The sequence below is a fragment of the Miscanthus floridulus genome, chromosome 17 (genome assembly GCF_019320115.1).
Source record: "Miscanthus floridulus cultivar M001 chromosome 17, ASM1932011v1, whole genome shotgun sequence".
NCBI lineage: Eukaryota > Viridiplantae > Streptophyta > Magnoliopsida > Poales > Poaceae > Miscanthus > Miscanthus floridulus.
The window spans coordinates 107,348,724-107,375,605 of NC_089596.1; the positions used below are offsets into that span (position 1 = coordinate 107,348,724).

The 26,882-nt window shown below is 43.2% G+C and overlaps 2 protein-coding genes across 3 annotated transcripts; both read right to left on the minus strand.

Annotated features, from left to right (window-relative positions):
- Positions 1-507: 507 nt before the first annotated feature.
- Positions 508-14,926, minus strand: LOC136517740 (TATA-binding protein-associated factor BTAF1-like). Its single transcript, XM_066511384.1, has 29 exons — positions 14,619-14,926; positions 14,017-14,192; positions 13,558-13,652; positions 12,476-12,696; positions 12,315-12,372; positions 11,680-11,758; positions 10,586-10,932; positions 10,077-10,185; positions 9,408-9,990; positions 9,191-9,323; positions 9,026-9,094; positions 8,364-8,575; positions 7,768-8,008; positions 7,389-7,562; positions 6,853-7,278; positions 6,333-6,770; positions 6,064-6,183; positions 5,494-5,982; positions 4,795-5,333; positions 4,070-4,559; positions 3,856-3,924; positions 3,117-3,221; positions 2,824-3,042; positions 2,475-2,729; positions 2,308-2,357; positions 1,845-1,954; positions 1,689-1,771; positions 1,105-1,317; positions 508-1,013 (listed from the first exon to the last, which is right to left on the minus strand). The coding sequence occupies exons 2-29, from the start codon at positions 14,063-14,065 to the stop codon at positions 843-845; spliced, it is 6,147 nt and encodes a 2,048-aa protein (XP_066367481.1). The 5' UTR covers positions 14,066-14,192; positions 14,619-14,926; the 3' UTR covers positions 508-842.
- Positions 14,927-16,661: 1,735 nt separating this feature from the next.
- LOC136516702 (ATP-dependent zinc metalloprotease FTSH 5, mitochondrial-like) lies at positions 16,662-21,003 on the minus strand. Of its 2 annotated transcripts, none has more exons than XM_066510186.1 (7): positions 20,595-20,850; positions 20,311-20,398; positions 19,831-20,091; positions 19,376-19,612; positions 19,167-19,291; positions 18,168-18,644; positions 16,662-18,067 (listed from the first exon to the last, which is right to left on the minus strand). In XM_066510186.1, the coding sequence occupies exons 1-7, from the start codon at positions 20,688-20,690 to the stop codon at positions 17,090-17,092; spliced, it is 2,262 nt and encodes a 753-aa protein (XP_066366283.1). In that variant the 5' UTR covers positions 20,691-20,850; the 3' UTR covers positions 16,662-17,089. The 2 variants fall into 2 exon arrangements, with proteins under 2 accessions (XP_066366283.1, XP_066366284.1); XM_066510187.1 differs by lacking the exon at positions 20,595-20,850 and adding an exon at positions 20,890-21,003 and having other exon boundaries at positions 16,664-18,067.
- Positions 21,004-26,882: the final 5,879 nt, after the last annotated feature.

Consider the following 26,882-nt stretch of genomic DNA (forward strand, 5'->3'; position numbering starts at 1 on the left):
CCATAACAAAGATGGGGCCTAATAGGTCTACAATCCATGGGAATGGAACAGTCAGCTCGGTTGTTCTAAAGGCTTCTTCGAGCATAGAATCGCTCATGGGACCAACAAGTTTTATTTCCAACACAAGAAGCTTAAGTTAGGTTATGCTCTTGACAGCCAACATGTTTCCTTTTGGTAAATATCATACTCTAGTTTAGAAATAAAATCCACATTGTGATCGGTTCCGAATTTCCCATGGAGGTAAACAATGATCAAGTCCAATAAAACAATAGACAAAATATTTCCTCATTAAAGCTTATTATTTATCTGATAACCAAAGAAACCAACCATGATTCATGAAGATTAATTTGTAATTATTGTGCACATACCCTCCCGTATCGCACATGGAGCCGATAAGCTTCATTTCCAACACAAGAAGATTAAGCGAGGCAGGGCTCAAAAGTAGCGAGATGCCAGTGCAAACGCACAACTCGGCATCAACAACCAATCACAAGACATGGCCAAGGAGAGTTGTAGAAAACACGAGCAAGCAAGGGAATTCTGTAAGGATCAGAGCTGCAGCTTTGATTATAGGTAAGCAGAGTATATATAACTCAAAACTTTACAGCCCCTGATGACCAGCCCTAAACCTCCTCCTAACAGAAATGAAAACAAAAATTGAGATCGTAACCCCAACCACCTATATGTTAGCCATGTCGCATCTAATCTTTGCGAGCTTCTCTTTTCCTTCCCTATCAAACAACAAAAAAAATCTCCTGAGGTTGGCAACAAAATCTGCGAACCATCTAGATCACACGTCCCAAATTACTTTACACTGTACACGAGCTGGTGATCCTCTATGCTCAGCCGTTCAGCTTCGCCAGGAACTGGTTCACATCATACTCATCAGCGTACTGCGACTGATCCCAAAGCTCATCCAGCCCATTAAGAATTGACTTCAAGCCTTTGCCACCAGATTTTCTCTTGGAATCTTTACTCTGCTCGTCGCTTGAACCACGTGGAAGGACCGATGCCTGTCACGGGCGAGAGAATGCATTAGAAACAAAACATTTCCACGTCTCTCTGCATCGCAAAAGAAAGAAAGAAATGCCTCAAGGGGTTTACTTTTCTTGAAGCAGGGGTAGATGTGAACAGATCAAGCAGCTGGTCAGTGTTCATGGTCTTCAAGCTCGAGTTCTCAGCATTAATGACAGCATTGGCGACTGACACCTTGAACCTCTGGAGAGACATCACCTTCTCCTCAAGGGTGCCACGCATGATGAGACGGTGAACATTCACCACTTTCCTCTGACCCAACCGATGTGCTCTGTCCATAGCCTATAAGAGCAGAATCATATTATTTTAGAATACTGCTGTAAGACACGTGGGGGTGGGGGTGGATACAATCATGCAACCAAGGATTCACTGAACCTTAAGACATAATCGATGCCAAAGCTAGTATAAAAGGGCAGACCCAGTGCCAGAGGCTCCCACATGAGTGGGGTCTGGGGAAGGGAAAAATCGATGCCAAAGCTAGTATACAGAATGAAAAATACTGACATAGCTATACATTTAATTTGCTGAATAGACTAGGTTATGACTCATGAAAGAGTAACGAATTCAAGGCATCAAGACAAATAGCATAGCAAAACCTAAATGAATAGGTAGCATATCATCTTCATGAATGGAAATAGAAAAACAAAACTTACTTGAAGATCCTTCATTGGGTTCCAATCATGTTCCATGAACACCAATGTGTCGGCAGATGTCAAGTTCAAGCCAAGCCCGCCAACTGCAACAAAGAAAGAATCAGAGCAAGCTTTCCCAACATATCAACGAACAATCCCCCAGTTCTCTAAACATACCATGGGTTGTTAGCAGAAGTACATCAATGGTTGGGTCTGAATTGAATGCTTTAACAATTTCAAATCTCTTCTCTGGATCAACAGAGCCATCCAGCCGCAAATATGTGACGCTGCAAAACATCAAGTTTTCTTAATTAGATAATTTGCTCAAAAAAACACTAGCAGAAGAAAAATCATAGCCATAGCCTATGTTGCCAAAACCAAGTATAGCAATGAAGAAATACGAAATGCATGCACTGATGCACATCAAAGCTGCCAAATCAGCAAAGGGATAGCACTGATGACCAGAATACTAGATCAACCTCACAGATTAAACAAGTTCGTTGTGGGCTCGTGGCACTACAATATAATGAAGTACAAAGGCACATAAAACACTACAACCAAAGAAATGCAGCAGAATCTCATACCATACAGCAAGATCAACACACACCCAGCACAAGAAATAAAATATCATTGAACTCACCTTCTCATATGAGATTGAAACAGGTCCTTCTCTATGATGTCGAGAAAAGCCTGAAGGAAAGAAAGTAGGATCATGAGACAAGATTTTTTTTTCCACTTGAAAGGATGACAGAACGAAAGGCCTGGGAACAACAAAATATACATCCCAAATTTTGATATGCTTCATACCTTATGCTGTGCAAAAATCAAAACTCTGTGTTGCCCGATAGCTGTCGAAGCATCAGGACTTGATATTTCTGATCCTATACCACATTCTTGAAGTATTTCTTGAAGAGCAACAAGCTTAGGTGAGTGGTGAAGCTCATGAAGCTCACTGCCAGATCCCACGCCTATTTCTTTCAGAAGATCCACAAGATGATTAGGGGGGCTCTCTCCAGTTACAAGTAAAGGATGGCAGCAGAGTTTTAATAGGTACTGCAACGCCTGCATTAAAACGTAAATGTAGTTAGAAAGCAATCCCATTAAAACAAAAAAAAATGTAAATGGATAACAAGGATATGAGATTCAACTGCAGCACCTGAAACACATGACGAGTTGCCTTTGGTTGAGGTGCAGATTCCTGCGATTCATTTGCTTTTACTATAGTTGAAATCTCTTCTTTTGCGTTGGAGCTGGAAAATTTGTCATAAAGTTTGAGCTGCAATAGACTGAGATCGCAATATCTATCCTGGATAATCTTCTCTGGAAGATCAGATAAAACTTCATCCTTTGTTCTTCTCAGTAGAAATGGCATGACCTGGTACAGCAGGTTCGAATTTATTTATCTATATACAAAGGTCATTTGTAAATACAATTATAAATAACAAATACCTGCTTATGCAGTGCCTCCATTGCAAGAATACCAGCTTCAGCATCCTTTGCTGAACATTTAGAATCTTTGGAGGCTAGCAATGGTTTTCCATACGTAGCTTGGAACTGTAAAGAACAACGGGCTTCAGTACAATATATCTTCAGACAAGAACAGACCCAGGTAGATTCAAAGAGAGAACATGTACTTCAGCGGAGGTAAGCATTTTATATATATATATTAAAAAAAAACTCGGTCGGCGGGGGAAAGACCGCCCCCACGGTATCATTTGAAAGAGGAAACATTTGTCTTCAACCGACCGAGAAACACCCCAAACCCTGACAGTGGCAGAGCCTATAGCATCGCACCATAACCTAGGCCACTGGCCACAGCCACCAGGTTTGGAGTCCCGTCACTACCCCCAGGTAGGACCGCAGTGAGGGATGTTTTTCAAACAGCCCTGAAATTCGCTCCATGGGGAGTCAAACCCAGGAGCTGGAGGTGCTACACAGGAGTCGTAACAACTAGGCTATGAAACCTTTCGCAGACTTCTGTTATGAAAAAACTGGATCGATCTCTGGAGCAAAAATACAGATTAGAAAACAAATGAGCATTCCCAAACAAACCGACTAACTGAGAAGCTAGAGTAAAACTAGTAAAATTATGCCTAAAACTAAGCTTTTGTAAGGTACTAGCATAAGGTACAGATTGCGTAGCTTTTGAGTTTCATATAGAGCAACTTGTATACAAAACACAACTTACTTGTTTTTCTGTCCCAAGAAACCCAGGCATAAGGAAGTCAAATAAAGACCATAACTCCAACACATTATTCTGCAATTCCAATTCCAATGTAGTGTGTCAAAGTCAAGAGAAGGTAATAGAAGGTCATACAAATAAAGAACAAACAAAGTCAAGGCGGTGTGCCACTCAAGAAAATAGAAGGTCAACAAGAGTTTCAGTTGAAGCTTTAGTTTACCTGAATAGGTGTGCCACTCAAGATAAGGCGGTGTTGTGCTTTCAGCTGTTTCACAGCAGACGTTATTTTAGACCTTGAGTTTTTTATTATATGCCCTTCATCCAGAACACAATAGTTCCAAGGGATATTCCCAAGAAAATCAATATCCTTGCGTATAATATCATATGATGTTATGATAACGTTAACCTTATCAAACTGACTACGGAGTGTCACTCTGTCCTGCGAAGAACCAACGTACTGAAGAGGTTTCAAGATAGAGGTGTCTATGTACTTCTCTATTTCATATTCCCAGTGGGCCACTAATGTAGAAGGGCAGATAATCAAAGATGTCAGATTTTTGTCATCATTCCGTGCACGTGCTTCTGCAATGTCACTTGCTACAATAGCAGATGCTTGGAGCGTCTTACCGAGCCCCATGTCATCACATAAAATTCCATGTAACTTAAACCGACGAAGGAATGCGAGCCAGTTGATCCCTTCCTGCTGATACCTGCAATAACACAAAATCAATATTAAATAAGCATCAACAGAAAGATTGTGGAATCGCACATATGCATCACAGTATATTTAAACATATGAAACAAACTAACAACTTAAATCATTACAATGGTGCTCTTTACATGAATTATGGTATTGACACACTACTATTATTTAAGATCGAAAAATGGTGTCATGAATTCATGTTATGATTAAAAAAAAAGAACTTCTATGTAAGAGAACTGGACCTTCGTAATTCAACGCTAAGACCAATATTAAGCTTGAAATCATCAATTTGGGTGTTGTCAAGGAGCTGTTCCAGAAACTGCACATCTTCAGCACTGCTAGATAAGCGTTCACTTAGTCCACCTGGTAATGAAGCACCCCTTGATAATGGCAACAAAGGAACAAGAGCAGCAAAACTGTGAGTCACAGTCTGCCTAACAGAACCATCTGGGTCACTCATACACTTCAGAAGAGGAACAACAAGGAAAGGTGCATAAGGAACCAACTCCACAGCCAAACCCTGAACAAGAAGGCTCAAAAGAATCCCAGCTCCTTGTCTTGCACATACAGAAGATAAATCGGACAACATTGGAATGACATTTTCTATCACCAGTACCATCACATCATCGGTCAATGACTTTGCCATAGATCTGATGCACCTTGCAGCAGCTAGTCTAACAGCCACATGAGGATGACGAACACACCCAAGAATACAGGGAAGGAGATTTAGCAATTGAGGCCTTAAGGGCTCAGCCAAGTTAGGTGAAATGGAACGAACAACCTGCAAAAACCAGCAAAGGCATTGAAAATGTAAGAAATTAAGCTTGCTAACAGTGAAGGATGGTAAGATACAAACTGATGTAGCATGTTGGATTAACATTAACAGGTGATATAAGCCTAGACAATATAGAAGTTTTATACAAGCTACATACAGAACAAACCTGGATGTTATTAATGAGTGACTGTGGGTCCTTGTCCTCATACGATCTGCCCAGCTGTGCAATACTTGCATCATCTTTCGGAATACCATCTTCGGTTTTTACAGGTTTAAGAAACTCAGTAAGGCAATCCCATAACTTGGGAAGTTTTTCAAACAATGAAGGTCCAAATTTCTCACAGAGATGCTTGAAAGCTAACTCTGATCCACGTCGGCTTATAAAACCCTCCATTTTTGACCTTTCGTCGCCACCAGATGTTGTATGACCCCTGGATCTATGACTGCTAAAACGCTTTCCAATCGATAGCAAATTCTGGTCCTCAATAACCTGCATTGAGTTGATTATTGCAGCTTGAGGTGTCTCACCCGCATCAGTGCACGTCAGAGTGCAGAGATTCTTGGTTAGCTTGTCATTGGGGCCAGGCTTGCGGCCAACACAGCTAAATATGAGCTCAGCAAGTGCATCAGCAGCTTTATCTTGAAGTACTTCCTCCTGGATGATACAGAATCATCTGAGAATAAAGGTTAACGAAGAAAATATAATATGGTCAAAAGAAAAAACAAAAATAGTTACCTGTTCTCTTTTAATGGCAGACATTAAAGGTAAAATAACAGGGTTCAACTTGCTAGGCAAACATGACATCCAAACTACAGCAGAAGCCACCAAAGAAGAGACTGTCACATGCAAATTATTCTGCATAATAACATCAAATAACAAAGATTATGTGAAGACATTGCTAAAAGTCTATCAAGAAATTATAAACATCATGGATAGTAATATGCAACACTAGCATTTTTCAAAAAATACAAATCTGAGGACAATAATTTGAATGTACCACATACCTGAACACATTTCAAGTAGCCTGATGTAGACAACAGGCCTTGTTTTGCTGATTCTATGTTATTCAGGAAAATCTTTTCACTTTCTGAAGGAAGATCAGATTCAGATGGTAACAAAAGCTTTGATGCAAAGTTGATAGCATCATCAACACTCAGCATGTCAACATTAAGGTTTAAGCTGCTAATATAATCTTTGAAAGCAGCACATGAATCGATTGAGTGGAGCAAATTATTGGCTTCATTGCGCATCTTCGTGTATGTCCTTGAAAGTTCAGAATATGGAAGCACAGAATCTTTTGTGGGTAATGCTGGATCAGAGCAAGTCAATAAGTCCAGCAGCCACTCTTTCAAGGAAGATAGGAAAGCTAGCAATGTACCCACTGATACAGGATCTCTGCCTCTCAGATCTTTGAACCAAGAAATGATGATCATTGAACCCACCTGGAACAACGAAAACATATAAGTTTATATCACACATAATTGAACAAATAAATATACTATACATGATTGAGCCATCTCATACCTGTCTCTGGACTCCTGAGAGAGACATGAGGTCATTTGCTAGTGGACTTAGAACAACTTGCCATGAGCTTACGGGCAACTTAGAGGCAAAAAGCCCAAGGGCCATTGACGTAAGAACTCGTGTATGAGTAACAGATTTGTCAGGATCAGCACCAACAATTATCTTGGAAACGCTAGAGGGAACATCCAAATGCTTTTCATGTGAAGTACTTTCCCCTGTAGAACCAAATGAGATCATTCTTGTGTACTCATGATCTAGTCTAGCAGATCTAATCTTTGCAGCAGCTCTCGAACGATTTCCTCGTGGAAGGGCAACTGGTAAAAACATTTTTGTAGAATCCAATGCCGAGCCAAATGGAGTGGTAGCAAGTTGTACCCAATTACTAAAATACAACCTCGCAGCATATTCAAGGTCCTTCTCAGGGCACTGCAATAGTTGAGACAGTTTTGTTTGTTAATTAATGTCACTGTATGCTAGACTAGATTGTTAAGCTCAGTGCATTTAATAAATATAAGCATGTCCAGAACACCAATAACCTGAAGTAGAAGTTTCCAAGCCCTTTCAGAAGACTGAAGAATATCATCATTTGACTCCAAAAGTAGGTTCTGAAATACAACCTGCAGTGCATCACCTAATATTGACGTTGGCCAGAGTTTAGATGGGGTTGTTCCAGCTGAACTCCTAGTGTTGCCAACCTCAAGAAGCTTCTCCTAAAAGAAAGAAATGAAATTACACAGTTAATTAAGGAAGCCCAATAAGAGATACGAAAAAGCCTGCAATGAGCACAATACTCATGACAACAGCAGTACTGCAACCTTTTCTTGCTTGGTGATAATTTGGTTAATTTATAAGATTATCAAATGTGTGATACAGCAGCACCACAATTAAAACAAAATGAATGCTGAAAATGCATACCAGTGTTCGTATGGCGGAACGACGAACAGAAGTAATACTATGTCTCATAAAGGGCCACAGCCGGGGTGTCAGTGTAGCTAGACCATAAGGGTTCTCAATAGATGTTAGTCGGTCTTCTTGCTCAGCAATCTGAGTTGCTTCGTTTAGATCTAATTCTCCCTTTTCCCCTGAAGCTGCTGTGCCAAGCATCTTTGGGACCATCTCTGGTCGAGAATATATTTCTGCTAACAAGTTCATTACACTGAAAATGAAAATGAAACTATGAGATGAGATAACAAAAGCATTTCCAGTGACATGAATAGAACCACTTAAGAGGAAGAAAATGACAACAAACAAGTACACAAAAGCTCCACAGATGCAACAAAACTAATGGTAATCGGCGAGATGAATAGAATCGACTTAAAGGAAGAAAATTTCAACAAACAAGTACACAAAGTTCCACAGATGCAACAAACCTAATAGTGATAGGCAGACGGTTTCAGAATCAGAAGAAAAAAACAATTGAAATTTGAAAATAAAAAGGCCAAGTGGCTGAACCTGCCCACATTATTCAAACATATTGATTTGCAGATAAGGGAAACAGGATTTAAGTATACCTGCTTGTAGATGGGCTTAAATCATCAAGGTCAAGCAATATATCCCAAAGCAACATCACAATTGGACGCAAAATTTGGTCATTTAGCCTAACTAACGAGTCGGCAGCTGGAATCAGGGCTTCTGCAGCCACTGCTCGGACATCATCATCAGGGTCCTCCAGACCAGCTTTACAAGCATGAATGATATAGTCAAGCAAATCTTTAAGCATTTCCTGGTCATGAAAGAAATAATACTGTTGCATCAGCAAAAGGGACAATTTTGTTCAGCAGTACTCCCTCTATTTTTTTATGTCATATTAGGTTTGTCCTATGTCAAACATTCCTAACTCTGACCATTAATTTCAATATATCCATGTAGTTTCACAGCATGTGAAGTATACATTATGAAAGCATTTCTCATAGTGAATCTAAAAACATAGATTTTATGTTGTTAACCTATACAATTTTTTTAAAAATTCGATGGTCAAAGATAGAAATGTTTTACTCAAGACAAACCTAATACGAGATGTAAAAAAACAGAGGGAGTACGAGACAAAGGGTTATGTCCTCGTGAAACATTTAGCTGGCAACAAGCCCAACTAGAATTGCCACTCTGATATTATGTACCATGGTTAACAGACTTAGGTAGGCCATCAATTCATCAAATCTTGATTAGCAATTACCTGGCGAACAGCAACTAAGTATTTAATGCCAAGAAGGCTCCCATGACGAACTTCCCACTCTTGTCTGCGCTGCAAGAACAAAGAACAGAGAGAGATGGTAATGATGAATTTGAATGCAGTGTTTGAAAATTTGAGGCGATGAGATAAATGACACAAAAAACACACCTGCATCTGCAGCAAGATTTTGAATGTATGACATACTAAAGAAGGGTGCATGTACTTCAGCACAGCACCAAGAGCTTGAGCGCAAGTTTCACGAACTGGGGCAACAACTTGATCGGATACATAATCACCAAAGCTAAAAACAGAATAATACAGGAATATATAAGGCTAATAACAAAGATGATAACGTATTAATCGTACATCTGGAAGTAAAGCATACCGGTCCAGAGAAAGTACACAAAGGAAGCGGATTGCACAATCCTGAATAAATTCCCAATTCTTCATATATGAGTATTTGGCTAATTTCATCAGTTTCATGAATTTTGAATTCTCTGGAGCATGTATATGAGAACTTGGATGTGATATGGAGTTGAGTTTTTCCTGTAATGATTTACATGTTGAATCTTCTTTAGCGGGGTCAGTTGAATCATCAACACCAAGCTCAGGCTCAACTTTTACATGGGTAGAACTTGGTTCACCAGTTAATACATCAGGGACATTGCTCGGATCTCCTTCCGTTTTTGGATAATCACTGTTAACCAACTCCTTACCATAATCCATATACACACTTTCAGAACAATTTGGCTCTTTCTTATGCCTCTTTAACGCTGGTTCAAGGTGTTCCACACGAACATCTTCGTTTAGATCAATACCATGTTCCCTTTCAAGGGAATCAAAGTTGGTTTTACCATCCAAATCAGCAGAAGGCAAGCTCAGATCAGGAAAATATACTCCAGCACAAGCACCATGATGTGTCAAAATTTCCCTTAAAGCCATAATGGAGCCATGGCGAACTTCCCAAACTAAAATGCAACAAGTAAAACCATTGTGAGCAAGACAACAAAAGACAGTAAGATACAAGGCATATTCAGGGATCAGATGGGCTTACTAGGGTCAAACATATCATGAATAAGCTGATCCACAAATTGTTGAAAAGGCCATCTTCCATTCTCACCGTACTCTAGATTGTCTTCATCGACAGCTGTATCAAATACATCCTGAAAAATGGTAATGGAAATGACTAAATAACCCACCAAATAATGCTCTGGCAGGAGTAATATGAATTCCCAAACAAAGCAACAGCCACAGGCCAACATACTGGCACAAGTGTCAGCACACCCATCCACACATGCAGTAGAACACTGCCATATACCAGCCGTGCTAGCAATTGCGTAAAGAGAAAATACGAAGTAGAAGTTCTAAATTTTCTAAATATATAGCTGCACAGAAACTTTCAAGAGTTGAGCAGATAATAGCTGCACTGAGCCTCAAGATCAATCAGGAATCTGTTGCAACATTAAATTGTCATATTTCATGATCATAGATCCCATTCAAATAAACACTTCAGCAGATTTGCAAGATCTAAAGAGATAAAATGGCACGGCTGACCAATCATACATTTTGTGCACCAGCTTGTTCAGAAGAAGCTCCATTGGAGGGCACAGATCCTTTTAGTGTAACCTCATCATCCTCAGATACAGCCTTTGTATGATCTTTTGCATTACTCTTTGCTTTACGCTTCAGCATATTTAGCTCCCTGGCACTTAATCGTCTAGAGTGAAAATTAGAATGCTTGGGATACCTAGGAACCATGGTGGAAACCAACTGCTGAATATTACGACCAGAATTAAATGAATGGAATCCATTATTCTGTACATGTGAACCCCAATAATTTTTTGGGGCAAGAAGATCCTCGTCTTTGATAACATCACTAACATCCATAAACTGCTCACATACGTCCAGTCCTGCACTTGAACAAAAACAAAAAAAATAGTTTAAGCATTCCAGAACACTAATGTATACATGCAAAGATGTTAGTCCTTGTATTCACATCATCAAGACAAGATGGAAACAGCACATCAACAATCCAATGAGAGGGTGGGGACATGGGGGTACTTCATTCGACTATAGTATTACTACTCCAAGATTTAAAGTGAAACTGGGTAATTAGGCATCTACTACCACTTTTTAAGCAGTATTTCAATCTTTTTAAACCCCAGGCATACCTCCAAATTTCAGAGAAAATCAAATAGATCTAAGCAGTAGTGAAGATGCTGACTTGAAACTTCAGCTGCTGGACTTTTAGCAATACCTAATATGTACATTCAGACATGAATGCAATGTACTCCCTCCACATCATAGTATAGGAGCTCCTCTAGATTTTTCTTTTCAATAGAACCAATAAAAGCCTAGGTACTATTAAATATGTTTTGCCACTTTATACCCCTTCTGAAGGTGTTATAGGCTTATAGCTATGCCAACCTTCTCTTTAACAGTGTTACTGGGGTAAGAATGTTGTAACAGAACAGAAGCACTAATACATAAGGGTAAACTGTGAATTCAGACCTTTAATTGACAAAAAGCTAGTCAATTTTTAAAACAACAAATCAGCAACATGTAAGTAAAATCTGAGATTCTGAAAAGACTTAAACATGGAACATGCTCAAAATATTGAAATTGACCTTTTCCTACTAATATAAAGAAAAACTAACCTAAACGACGCCGAAGATTTTTCTTTTGGCGAGCTAGACGCTCTGCTGGATTCTTGCCATTATCAGCAATGTCGTATTCCTAGCAGTCAAACACAATCAAAATGTTAGCAATTTCACGTACTGCGGTAACAGAAAAAACTGAAACAGATAAGATTTAAAATGGAGCGCTCAGTTTTACCCTTACAGGAAACTTTAATAAAATGCATGTAGATACAGACCAAATGAGGATATTTGAGCTGCTCTTGTGTGTAGCTCCAGTTGAAATATTAGAAATATTCTTTTTTATTACAATGAGTTGCAGGTCATGTTGCCACATTTATCTATCGCCCAATCATTTTTCCCCCCGCTAAAAATAGTAGTGGATAACTGTACAAACCAATGAGTAAGCTGGGAAGAGATGAAATCTATTTCATCATTTAAAGTTGGCTTTACATTAAGTTTGGTGGGTGGGGGGGCATGAATAACGAGAAGTGCTGATACATTAGGTAAGAAATGAATTAAGGGGTGCATAGGCCACCCATAAAGGAAATCTTGAATAATACATTATAAATCAGCATGGTCCCTAAAGAAAATCGAAACTACTCAATGTACAGATTAAATCTTGAAGCTGAAAAATATTGGCACAAACAATACACCTGTCCACCTGATGCCAATAGAGGAGATCCAAATTCCAATACCCTGCCTATGTCAAAGCTGTAAGTAAGATAGAAAGAAAACAGCATTAGTGACTAGTGAGGGCACCGAAGGGGAGGGGGGATTGGTAACTGGTAAACATTGAAGTTAAATGCAGCCAAACCTTCCAAAAGCAAGATCAGATGTTGCTGCGCTATCAGTCTGTGGCAATGCTGAGTCAGCATCATCACTTCCATCAGAGAACCCGGAAGCATGTTTTTCTGCTTGCACAGAAGCATACAAGTCCTTCAATGATGTGTGTTTGACATTCTCTGCTATCGCACCAATCGCATGGGCTGCCGCAACCCTTGTATCCCAATTTTTACTACGAGTATATTGAGAAACCTACAATTGACACACAGCAACATGAAATTCAGCCAACTAATGTGTGCAGAACACATAAAAAGAACAGTCGCTGATCCTCTGGCAGAATATTTACAGAGATACCACTTGACAGGATGTTTGTAGCTAGATATAGAAGAGCAAGCAATATTAACTTATCCTAGGATGAAAACACCTCATATCAACAATGTTAAAAGTGCATTTATGCAACTGTCTTCTCATACAGTGCTGGGTGCTTGGTGCAAAAGTACATAATGGATATTCAGCCCGTTTGAGATGTATTCACTTTGACAAAATCATCCCATTACATGGGGAATAGCACCAGAGCATGATAGCTCTTGATCGCAACCCAAGCCAGCACCAAGCTGCTCTGCCCCCTGAGTTTGGCAGGGCGCTGGGGCACGTTAAGAGTGTACTTTATTCAAATTGTATTCTCACCTAGTTTAGGGCGGTTTGTGTAAATGTCCATCATGTATGTTCGGCCCTTTGGGATTATTTTGCAATTTTGTAATAAATAGACATGAAGATAAGAAAGGGAAAACAAAACAGTGAAATAAATTGAGCTCTGCTTAATACTCTTTAAACAATAGATATCGACACTTGAACAGAAAACAGATGAATCATATAGACATAGCTCTCTTTGCTATTTAACCTATCAACCTATACACCATTCCATTCGTATCAGGAGTGCAGAACAAGAAAACTGCTTGGCCCATATTTGTCCTAACATACAGATGTGAGTTTAAGCAGCTAAAGTAGTTGGGTATTCGATTGGATCTTGTGCGGTGCAACATATGAAGCAAGCACAAAGGTACCATGCTTGAAGAGCTGAAAAAACTAGCAACAGCCATGCCACCAATGTACCTTTTTGAGCAACGAATTCAGCTCCTGGGGGTGGGACTTGGCGATTTCTCCAATTTGGCGTGCAGCCGCAAACCTCGTTGCTTGTGTCGAACCAGCTGGGTAATGTTAAAGAAATTTTGCAGGGATAGATAAACCAACAGAGAACCTCAAACGACTCCCATAGACAGTCATTTCAGCAACTTATAATAGATATTGAGTGATTATATTTTTAGCATCTTTTGCTTCTGCTGGGTTTCAACTCTAGCCTACCCCAACTTGTTTGGGACTTAAAGGCTTTGTTGTTGTTGTTGTTAGTTGCACATTTCACCAGGCAAAGGTGCAGATCAGTTAAACTCTAGAGAAGCAGTACACAGTACATACCAGGAGCTGTAAAAACAGTTATGGACCATATTAAAAAAAACAATTGTACTATTAAATAGATTCTGTCTGCGGAGGGTGGGCAACAGATTGAAAGGATACTGTCTAGTAATGTGAGTAGGCGGTGAAGACGGGACGAGTTCTGAGCCATAAATGACGCAGAGGGGCAGACGTGACATCCGAGGAAGTATACTGAGGGAAGGTATACTTCACCACCTTCACGTTTAGTCAGCAAGTAGGTAAATTACTCCGCATGTAATACAAAGTACACACCAGCTCTGCAAAAGAACAGACAAGGGGGAAAAAATTAAGCTCACTGCAGCCCCAGAAGAGTGGAGTGGCGTGGCCAACAGAACACGTAACGTAACATGGCGCGCGATAACGAAATGAATGAAACCCGCCCGTAAACAGATGGCAGGCGAACAGAACCGACATGCACGGGACAGGCGGGCTAGGCGGAGGTGCAGAGAGCTGGAAGCTAACTAATTCGGGCGTGAGATCCTACAGCGCCACAAAGTTCAGGGCACGTCGTTCGAGCATCAAAAACGAAACGGAACGGCCGGCTGCGGCTGAAATTTCAAATCTACCGTGTCAATCGATCAAATCAAATCAGCGGAGCGGCGCAGGGGAACCGCCGGCGTCCTGCGGGAGCCGTGAGCACGAGAAGGGAGAGGGGGGCAGGGGGAGGGTGGCGGGAGACGAACCTGCCGGGAGCGGGGAGGAGAGAGGCGGGCGGGCGGCGCCGGGCGACGAGCGGCGGGAGAAGGGAGAAGGGGATCGCGGGAGGCTGAGGGGGCGGAGGGGCGAGCCCTCGCGGGGAGGGGCGCGTGGGGCCGGGAGGCGGCGAGCGGAGGCGGAGGCGGAGGCGGAGCCCAATCCGCGCAGGCAGGCAGGCGCGCCCGCACGCACGCAGGCAGGCACGCGCGCGCCCGGCCGGGTCGGGACGGGCTCTGGATGTGGCCTGGGTGGTGGATGGTGCTGGTCGAGTCGAGTCGGCACCGGCTGCTGGTCGTGGCCTGCCTAGGTGCCCCGCCCCCCCTTATTATATAGACTTTTCGCTTGGAGGAGCTTTCTCCCCAGAACGATCGGGTGGGTGGAAATGGGCTATCCAGTATGTATTTGGGCCTCTAAATAAAGGGCTATTCTGTACGGCCCATACCTTCTGAATCCAACAGAATCTGTCAGCCCAAGGCCGTTTTTTTTTTCCAAACACCCATCAAAACAGCATCTAGGCTACTCTATCGTGTATTTTTGGTTTATTTAGTCACCTACTATAATAATTCTTGCTATACACCATACTGTTTAAAGTTTAAACATTTAAACATGTAGTAAAAATTTATTTATCTAAAAAAACCTAAAAGTTATAATTTGGAACGAAAGAGTATTTGATATCTAGAAAAAATAAGGAAACACCTTATAATTTGGAACGGATGAGTATCTGATATCTAGAAAAACCTAAACGGCATATAATTTTGAACGGACGAGTATTTGAGTAGCTTACAATTTGGAACGGATGTGTATTTGATGAAGTCTAATCCGCTACCCTGCCTACTAAATCGTTGCTACTGCTAAGGACCTTGGGCTCGCGCAATGGCATGCGTGCTCTCCACTCTCAGATTAGGAGTGAAAAAGGAGGGTAACGGCCTTTCACAGGCCCATGTGTCGCTTTAAGATTACGGCCCGCCCGAAACAAAAATGAACCATTAACTCTGGACTGAACAAAGTTCTGCCATCAGCACTCTACATGTTAGTGCAAAACCACCCACCACGGGAGTAAAGATGGCAACGGGCCCGATACCCGATACCCGATACCCGACGGGTATTTGATCCATTAGAGGACGGGGATAGATCATATCTTTACCCGCGACCATCTAAATGGGCAAGAATCTATCGTATTGCGGATACAAAAACGTTCCCTGTTTACCCATCCCCGTTACCCGTTGGGAACCGACTATTTGAGCTGTCATGCGAGTATTATGTCAAAAAAAAACTCAACATAGGTATTTTAGCCCAAATCTGAACAATCATATATATAGTTTGTGTGTTCTAGGAACCATAGTTCAATTTTTCCTCACCATCTCCGTCAGCAGCACAAGCACGCCTGCCTCACGAGCGCTCGTGCCCTTCGCTTCCTCAGTTTGGTCTCTTTGCCACCTTTGCTCGTCCTCCTCGCAACCTCGCTCATTCTCCTCGGCATCTCCGAGACTCCGACACTTATACCCGGGTAAAGAAGAAATGTCTCCGATTGCAAAGCTGCGACCCAAAGTGTCCTTGTTTATCGGGTATGCAGTACCCGTCGGGTATTTGTTACCCGACTGATGCCCGACGGGTATGGGGGTGGGCAAGAATCTATACCCGAGACAGTTAACGGGGACGGGGACGAGATAAATTCTCCGTAGCGGAGAAGAGAACGTTCCGGCGATACCCGACGGGTACATCCCCGTTGCTATCCTTACACAGGGGCTCTCCAACATCAATACAAAGTCCTGCCATCTCATACTTTAATCTTTAAATTCGAGCACCACAATCATTTCAGTACAACTGACGATCCAACGCTTAAAATCACCCAGATGGGGAGAAAAACTAAAAACCTAAAAAAAAGCATGTGATGGTTTAAATACATGTTTGTACTTAGGATGTATGCAATGGATACCTACCTGATACAAGCATCAGGGCAGAATTATCGATGACAATGTACGTGCTAGTAATAAGAAACAAAGGATGAAGAGACAACACTTTTGTTACCGATCCAATCGCAGAACCTGTTCGGGAGGCCGTATCGTATCGTGGATTATTTACTGTTGGCTGGTTTGGTGTGAGAGAAAAACACTATTCCCGGCTGGAAATTTACGATCGTTTACGAGCAAGCGAACAGGCAGTCAGCGTAATCATATCTCACAGAAAGCATTCCGCACCAGAATGACATACAATCAGAAGGCAAGCATCTACATCCAGGTCCCTTGCCTGCTACAAATAAATATATGCAACTTCTTCAGGTTGCCTACCACCATCAAATTGTTGAGACGAGAAAGCTGCTCTCTTACTGCAGCAGTAAGCTACGCAACTCCTTACATCATTGCCCCCTTTCGCCCTAATCACACTTCACGTTATGTCAAGAGGACTCGCTCATTTGGTTGGGTGCACAGAGTGCTGGCTGTGCTTCTCCCAATGCCCACTATGAGCCAACACCCGCAACTCCCTTGGCGTTTGCCGTTGCAGCTTGTTGTGCTGCAGCGGCTGTACCTGCAACTCCCTTGGCTTTCGCTGCCGCTTCTTGTGCTGCTGCCGCTGCCGCCGCCGCTGCCGCTGCTGCTGCTGCAGCTGGTGGTGGTGATTGGGGGGGAGCCGAAGCTGCCGGCGTCTTCTGCGGCACCTTGGCAGCCTTCTTCTGCTTATTGTCACTCTTGTCTACCTGTGCCAGTAGTTTCTTGATCTGGGCTCCAGACAGCGTTTCATGCTCAAGAAGGGCGTTCGCTAACGCGTGAAGCTCCTTATCGTGAGTTGTCAGAATGGTCTTTGCATTATTGTACGCCTTCTCCAGAATTTCCTTCACCTCCTTGTCAATAACACCACTTGTTTGTCCGCTCATACTATTCCCATTGTTGTCACTGTACGAAACAAGACCCACCCGCTTACTCATACCATACTTGGTGACCATGGCTCTTGCCAGCCGAGTCGCGTTCTTTAGGTCAGCCGAGGCACCGGAGGTTACCTCGCTTTCCCCAAATATAAGCTCCTCAGCCACTCTTCCTCCCATGCAAACATCCAGTCTTGCCAGCATCTGCTTTCTTGAAACACTATACTGATCCTTCTCTGGGAGCTGTGTAACCATACCAAGAGAAACTCCCCTCGGAACAATTGTAGCCTTGTGAACAGGGTGAGCACCCTCTGTGTGAATTGCAACAAGGGCATGCCCTCCCTCGTGATACGCAGTAATCTTCCTGGATTCATCAGATATCACTGCCGATTTGCGCTCGCTGCCCATCATGATCCTATCCTTAGCATATTCAAGGTCCAGCATTGTAACAGCTTTTGCTCCATCCATAGCAGCCTTCAGAGCAGCTACATTCACCAAGTTCGCAAGGTCTGCACCTGAGAAACCAGGAGTTCCCCTTGCAATGGTCATCAGATCCACATCATCAGCTCTTAAAACCTGAGATCATGAAGGAATTGCCAAGTGAGCATTCTAAACCAGAGAATTCCTGAAGCATGACAACACACAAAAGAAATTGGGTATAGGATTAAGGATTTACCTTTGACATATGAGTCTCCAGGATCTGCCGCCGGCCCTCAACATCAGGATTAGGAACCACAATATGACGGTCAAAGCGCCCAGGCCTAACAAGTGCCTTATCAAGTGACTGAGGGAAGTTAGTGGCAGCAATGACAATAATCCCGTCATTCTGCTTAAAGCCATCCAGTTCAACAAGCAACTGATTCAAGGTCATCTTCATGTACTGTTGATCCTTGGGATTTCTGCTCCCACCAATCGCGTCAATCTCATCAATGAATATTATACAAGGAGATCGTTTTTTTGCTGCATTGAACAGGTCCCTCACTCTTCTAGCCCCAACACCCACAAACATCTCTTCAAATTCACTACCACTGCATGAGAAGAAAGGAACACCAGCTTCCCCAGCTATAGCCCTTGCCAGCATGGTTTTTCCAGTTCCAGGTGGTCCCACCAGCAAAACACCTTTAGGAAGCTTTCCTCCAAGGCGTGTAAAACGCTGGGAAGAATGAAAGGTGCATGTGAGTAATAAAATTTGAAACATGAATATACATCCAAAAAATGAGCACTTTGATGTGTCTTCTACAAAGCGCAAATTCTAGATTACAAAGTCATCATTAACAAAGCAGTGCAAAGGGAAAAACAATAGTCTAATACTATATGAGACAAAAACAACTATGGATGTAGAGTGTCAGAAAAACTCAAAGAAGAGTTCAAGGAGCCTGAAAGTGAAGTCAAACAATGAGCTCACAAAGGATTGCTAGAAGAAATAGGGTGAGTAAAATTGATGGAGCCTGCAGTTTCCTCTTTGTTTAACATAAAAAAAATCCCAACAAATCACGGCATAAAAAAGAATTAGAAAACTGATAGACCATATTACTTGGCCGTCACTGTGTTGGAATTCAGTGCACTCCTACGCTTTAGTCCTAATGGGCATATTGGACTAGACATAATGTTAATCGGGCTATTTAGTTGTTTTATCTCATCACAGACAAATAGTTATGCCAGACTAAAAGTTCACCTTGGGATCTCGTAGGTAGTGAACAATCTCCTCAAGTTCAGCTTTAGCTTCGTCAACTCCCTTGACATCACTGAACTTTGTGCTTGAATCCATGCTGGGCCGAACCTCTTCGTTCAAACCAAGTCCTGTATATAACCCAAATTTCAATGATAATTGCTGCACAAACTGAATCAGGAACAAGAGAGTCATCATACTACACAATAACAAACCTTTACTGATTCCCCTGTCTTCAATGAGAGCTCCAATGCCGGAGATCACAAGGAAAGTAAGTGCAATGCTTCGAAAGGTTTTCCAAAGCTGCTCCTTAAATTGACCAGTTCCTGCAGTAACCATGTGAATAGGTGCATTCGCAGTACCAAGAGCTCCATCTTTTGTCCGCCGACCCACACTGCTGAAAGCAGCAAGACCGGTACGTCTTTCTTCCTCAATTGTTGAACTAGCAAATCCTGCATAGCGAATTTCATATTATGATACACACAAAGAAAATTTCTAAAATAAGATGACATATCATGTGTACGAAGAAACTACAGAACAAAACACAGAGCAGTAAGGCCATTGTTTTGACTACCAAAAGCCACAGAAAACTGATGCGATGAAACATGTGGTTTTATAAATAACAATTAATTGGATTGCTCAATGACAGCTAGAGCAGTAGAGAAGATACCTTTCTGCAATGTTTTGAGCAGGGGACTATCCTCCAGCCTGTCAAGACTGACAAGAGCTTTTATGTACTCAGAAAGAGCAGCAGAGTTGGAATGCAATGAAGGGTGCCTTTCAAAGATTTGTACAACTCTTTCTGGGTCACTTTTATAGATGTGTTTAAGCAGAGAAGCTTCACTCGGGGAGTCCAGTTCCCGTATCCAGCGTGGAAAGGTACCAGTGTAGCTTGAGCGGTACCTCTCCTGCAAATTTCTAAGCATGCCACCTGCGTGAAGCACCAACACAGGTTAGAAAAAGAAACATGGGGGAAGCAATGATCCTACAGTATAAGACAAACGGTGAGGGCACAAATAAGAGTACACCACACAAAAGGGAATACCAAAACAGCATATGCCTAATGACAGCAAATGCTGGACATTGCAGAAGCAGGGGACACTAATTGGCACAGAAGGCAGTTATTTACACTTTTAGATCCAATCCATACCTGCAGCATTGTCGCTTCTAGGTGCCATGAAAGGGGAGGAAGCCACTAGCTGATTGCAAATGGCATTTGCCGACCGAAGCCTCGCGGCCTGCAACACCAACAGGCAGGTGCAGAAAAGATGATTACACATCAGGTGAAGGCAATCAAAGTGTGCTGATATAACACGAAAGAAAGTCAAGCATTGGTGGTCAACGAGTGCTGAAAAAGATGAAGCCCTGAAGCCCCCCAAACACACAGACACTGACGAGGCCACAACAAGGCCGATGTTTTGAGCTCCCTCGGACCTGGATTAAGGGTGTAGGTAGAAACTCCGTACAAAGCTGGAGATTTGAGTCATGTGGCGTATCGTGTATTATGATCGGAGAGGTTCGCCGTTGCATTAGATCGGATTGAGGCCTGGGTTTTGTTAAAAGACGAAAACGTCATAAACCCTAGTTCGTGGCGTCAGACGACACGCGTCCCAGGACTCGTTCCCGTCCAATCCCATGCGAGGAGAGGACGGAAGGGCAGGTACACGAGAAAGATCGATCAAGCAAACCTTGGGTTGTTGCAGGGGGGGGGGGGGCGAGAGAGAGAAACCTTGGAGATGGCGAGGCGCCAGGCCATGAGGGCGGCGAGCCGGCGACGAGGGGAGAATGAGGAGGGAGGCTGCTGCTGCGCTACGACGGGAGGAGGAGGAGGAGTTGCTGAAAGGGCTGGGCTGGGCTTTCAGTTTCAGTTTCAGGTATGCCGTCTCCCGTTCGAACGGGAACGTCCCGGATCGGACGGCCTACCAACAGCCCAAAGCACGGAAGAGTTTCGCTGATCGGCCGGCGGCGCGGCCCGACCACGAGCAATTCTCGCGTAATGACGCGCCTCCTCTCTGGCGCCCAATCCGGGGAGAAGAGCAGCAGCCGTGCCCATCCCATCCCAGCAAAATCCGATGCGTATCGTCAATCTGATTTCCCTGGTACATAATCTCCATCGATCTACTACGCTGCTGCAGTGTAATGTCCCGCTTGCTTACTTGCGTCATTGGTTGTGCATGCAAGGATCAGACGCAAGCAAGCAAAGAAATCAGACGCATCACGCACGCACATCAACACAAACTGCCCGCGTGAAAATGTGACTCAAAGATTCAAGAAACCTGGAGTAGAGTAGTGAAAGAAAACACTAAAAATGAAACGATGAAAACACCACACCTATCAGACAGAATAGTTCTGTTCTGCCCCCAAATGGCAAGGAACCAAACAGGTCGCTTTCAATCTCTTTCAAAGAATCCTAAAGTCCGAACATGCCCAAAAATGTCCAAATGCAGAATACTGTCTTGGGCCCAAAACAGTAATGGAAACTAATTAGTCGGTTAACGAGTACGGCAATGCATGCTATTACACGACATAGCACAAGATAATTCTAAGAAACAGAAGCAGCACGTAGACTTTGGCCACAAACAAGTGGCACAGGTGCAACGATATGGATAGAAGGCGTGAGTGCATCTATAAGAGCCTGAATTTCACTCCCTTCACGTAGCAGTACTCGCGTTGATCAGCATCAAATTTATCCTCATCCACATAATCAGGACGCCGCCAGCATGTAGTTATGATTTATGAATGTTAAATCGTAATTGTTGACAGTCATTCTATATGATGAAATGCCCCAAGCATATAGCAACATGCATCAGGATACCCACCTCTTAAACCTATCCCTGCGATCCCCGTCCATTTTCCACAAAGGCACACCAGAGGTATCATTGCAAATTTCTCCCGTCTTACTGTTAAGAATACCATTAAATAGATTATGCAACAAACTTCTTAAAATGCTCAGAAAAATAATATATGTGATATGCATTTGAATACCTACTTTTCTCAAACGATGCTAAAATTTTACAAATGTCTGGTCATAACAGGAAAGGGGTTCCTATCGTCTTATCATAGAAGTTCATGCCAAGAACATCCCCATCCAGAGTAACAAGATGGCCTCCAATCCCAAGCTAGCAAAGTGACATGGACAAGTTGTGATTTACGAGTAAATTCCCTATTTGCCATTGAAAAAAGATACGTAACCAACGACCTAGTAGAGAGCTTCAATAATTGGCCCAAACACTACAAGTCCATGAAACGGTTGTTTACATGTTTTAACATTAGTTCCTTGGTGCAATGACCCTGTTTTTACATTATTTTCTTTGATCTTATGCAGAGGACCACCAAAAAAGAAGAGCAGAACCACCAAAGCAGCCACGGAGTCAAGCATTGTTGCTTTTGATGATGATGCACCGGCAACTTGTATGAGTTTTCCACCAAGGTTTGCACTCAATTTTACTGTCTTATGTTTCCATTAAAATTTGCAGTGTTTTCTAAGTGGCTTCCTTGAAAGGATCAAGATGCCCAAAAGGGGGGTGAATTGGCTAATTCTAAATTTTCTTGCAATAATTAAATCCTACGGATAGCCCAATTAACTCCTTGTGTCTAGCAAAGTGTTTCTATTAAACTAACGCACAAAGAACTTGCAACCTATGTTCCAAACTTACTCTAGCATGGCAATTCTATGAATGAAAAGACAAGTATTGAATTGCACAAAGTAAATACTCAAAATAAATGCTCAAAGTAAAGAGAGAGAGGAACGCGGCGATGTTTTGTCGATGTATCGGAGAGTCGTCACTCCCCACTAATCTCCATTGGAGCACCCGCGCAAGGGTGTAGCTCTCCCTTGATCCGCGCAAGGATCAAGTGCTCTCTACGGGTTGATTCTTCGACACTCCATCGCGGCGAATCACCCAAAGCCGCTCACAACTTGAGTTGGGTCACCCACAAGCTCCGCCAGGTGATCACCAAGCTCCCAATCACCACCAAGCCATCTAGGTGATGGCGATCACCAAGAGTAACAAGCACGAACTCTCACTTGACCACGCGAAGCCTAATGAGAAGATGGATGCACACTTGGCTACTCTTGATTCACTAATGAGGCTACTCTATTGGATTCTCAAATCTCAATCACCTCACTAGGACCTTGCTCTTCCTGGCACTCACAAACATGTTTCTCAGCTGTTGGAATGAGCAAAAGTAACTCCACACACGAGTGGAGCTTCTATTTATAAGGCAGCCTGAAAAATAAACTGTTATGAGCTTCTGCGGGGTGACCGGACGCTCCGATCGTATTGACCGGATGCTCCGGTCAGTTCAACCCGTGAACCAGTAAAACTGTGTTGACCGAACGCTGACAGGGTCCAATCAGCACTGACCGGACGCGTTCGGTCGCATAAAACCCTTACTGGAACCTTACTGGACTCGACCGGACGCTGAACCCTTAGGGTCCGGTCAGTACTGACCGGACGCGTCCGATCGTAGATTCCCTTCTCTAGAACCTTACTGGAGTCGACCGGACGCTGCCTTTCAGCGTCCGGTTGCACCGAACGCAGACTGCTGATCAAATAAACTGACCGGACCCTGCGGCCAGCGTTCGGTCGCACCGGGGCCAACGTCCGGTGAAGGGTCGAGATGGCGACTAGAGGGGGGGTGAATAGTCTTTTTTAAAACTTAATCGCGTCGGCTAACCGATACAAATACGGAATTTAAACTAACGGTCTAGCCAAGACTACACCCCACTATATATGTTCACTAGCACCTTGCAAAGATAACAATTATGCAACAAAGGTGCCGGGCTAGCTAGAGCTCTCCTAAACAATTCTAGGAGCAAGGTTACACAAACCTATGCCACTAGTACTTTAAGCGACAATGGAGCTCCTACACATGCTAGTAAGCAAAAGCACAAAGCTAATTAAGCTCACTAGCAATGCTTAATAACAAGGCAACCAATGCCTAATTAGAGAGCACAAATACTTAGCTACACAAACTAAGCAATGTGACTAACAAGGTTACTAAAACCAAATAAGCCACGCAAGGGAGCTACTTCTATGCTACACAAGCAAAAAGGTAATTAGCAAGCTATCTAATTACAAGAGCAACAACACAAGCTTAATATGTATAAAAGTAATTGCAAGCTTGTGTAATAGGGATGCAAACCAACGGGAAAAACAAGGTTGACACGATGATTTTTCTCCCGAGGTTCACGTGTTTGCCAACACGCCAGTCCCCATTGTGTCGACCGCTCACTTGATGGTTCGACGGCTAATTAGCATCACCCACTAAGCCCGCACGTCGGGCGCCGCAAGAACTTACCCCTTGAGTGAGGGTAGCTCAATGACATGCTTTACTAGAGTTATTCTTCACGGCTCCCGCGGGGCGAGCACAATGCCCCTCACAAGCACTTCTCTCGAGCGCCGCACAAGCTTCTTGCGCGCTTCGACGGAGACCACCACCAAGCCGTCTAGGAGGTGGCAACCTCCAAGAGTAACAAGCACCACCGGCTTGCAACTCAATCACCTAGTGCCACTCGATGCAACCTCACGATGCAATCGCACTAGAATCGCTCACTCACACAATCGAATGATCACTATCAAGTATATGTGTGATGAAGGGCTTCCAAGCACTCACAAGCATGGACACTAAGTCCCTTGAGGTGCTCAGCACCGGCCATGGCCGAAGGCCACTTCTATTTATAGCCCCAAGGGCTAAACTATCCGTTACCCCTTCACTGGGCAACGGTCGGGCCGACCGGACGCTCCGGTCGAGTTGACCGGATGCTGGACCTCAGCGTCTGATCGCCCGCAGACGACCACGTGTCTCGGTTCCAACGGTCACTTGACTTGACCGGATGCAGCAGCTTCAACTGACCGGACGCTGAACCCCCAGCGTTCGGTCGTTTCTAGTAAGCTCCCGAGCATGACCAGACGCGTCCGGTCGAACGCGATCGGACGCAGCCAGCGTCCGGTCACACTCTAGCTACTGCGTCACTGTACGTCAGCCAGACCGGACGCAGCCTTCCAGCGTCTGGTGCATTCAGATCCAGCGTCCGGTTAGTTGACCGACGCCAGCATTTTCGCGACCAACACGTTTTCACTTCTAACTTCTTCACCCTTGCTCCAATGAGCTAATCACCAAGAATTTACATCCGGCGTAATAGAAAATAGGCATTCCATTTTTCTAAAAGCGCCGAATCGACCCAAACCCATCTCAACCCTACAAACACCACCTCCTTTGTAAATGTGCCAACACCACCAAGTGTACACCACCATGTGTATGTGTGTTAGCATTTTCACAATCATTTCCCAAAGGATGTTAGCCACTCAACTTGCCACGCCATTCGATCCTAGCGACAATGCAAAGTTAGATCACTCGAGTGGCACTAGATGACCGATATGCAAACAAGTTTGCCCCTCTTGGTAGTACGGCCATCTATCCTAAACCCGGTCATAAACTTTTCTATACACCTATGACCGGTGAAATGAAATGCCCTAGGTTATATCTTTGCCTTGCGCATTCCATTCCATCTCCTTCAATGTCGATGCAACACATGCACCAACACGATCAACAATGATATGATCCACTTCATATCATCACATGATCATATTGGTTCATCGATCTTAACTCTACTTGCTCTTCACCGTTGCCATCGTCCATCAGCGCCAAGTCTTGCTCAAGCTTCACCGCCACGCGGTCCATCACTCCAAAGCCTTCGACTTGCCCTTCACGCTTGCAACCGGTCCATCAAGCCAAGTCTTGTCTTGATCTTCTCCACCTTGATCACATGACTCAATGTCATGTCTCATGTGCATTTAAGCTCCTTCATCATCATATGTGTGAGCTTTGCAACATCTCCAAGCTATTTTTACCTTCATGGCATATGTTGCTCACACACATGTAACTGTGGACTAATCACCTGTGTATCTCACATAAACACAATTAGTCCACCTAAGTTGTCACTCAATTACCAAAACCAAACAAGGACCTTTCATCCGGTCAGCATTTGACCCTCCATTTACTTTCAACTCTCGATCATATGTTAATAAAGTTTGCTCCAAATGATCTTAGGCATTCATAGGAGCTACCTAGAGCTAGTTTTAACAAGTGTGCATCACACCTAACTCACTAGACTCAACTAGGTCAAGCTATCCATCTATACCCCCCTTAATAGTATGGTCAAAGGAAAAACAAAGTCCTAAACTACTCTAAGTGTCTCTCCAACTGCAATCGACACTTAGAACTAGTCATCCTTAACCTTGTCGTCCATCCTTTGAAAACCGAAATGATTTCCATCATAGGGGCATGACCACTTTGATTGCCCAATCGATCTCCATTACCATGACCTAACTTAATTGCCTCTGCAAAACACACGTTAGTCATAGTAATCTTGTATTGTCATTAATCACCGAAACTCAACTAGGGGCCTAGATACTTTCAATCTCCCCCTTTTTGGTGATTGATGATAATACCACCTTGAGTATGTGAAAGAGTGAGGTTTTTGACGAGCTTAGCATATAAGCTTTTGTCGATAAGAACAAAAGTGTTAGTCAAGCTTATATGACCCAAGCCAACACAATGTACTCAAATGATATGAATTAAGCATGAGTACAAGTCACAAAGCTCATTTGCATCGAAGTATAAACGCGGAAGCAAAGACAAATGAGCATAACACAAGTGATATGACATATAAATAGTGTAAAGTAGAGAACACACATGTCATATATCACAATCACG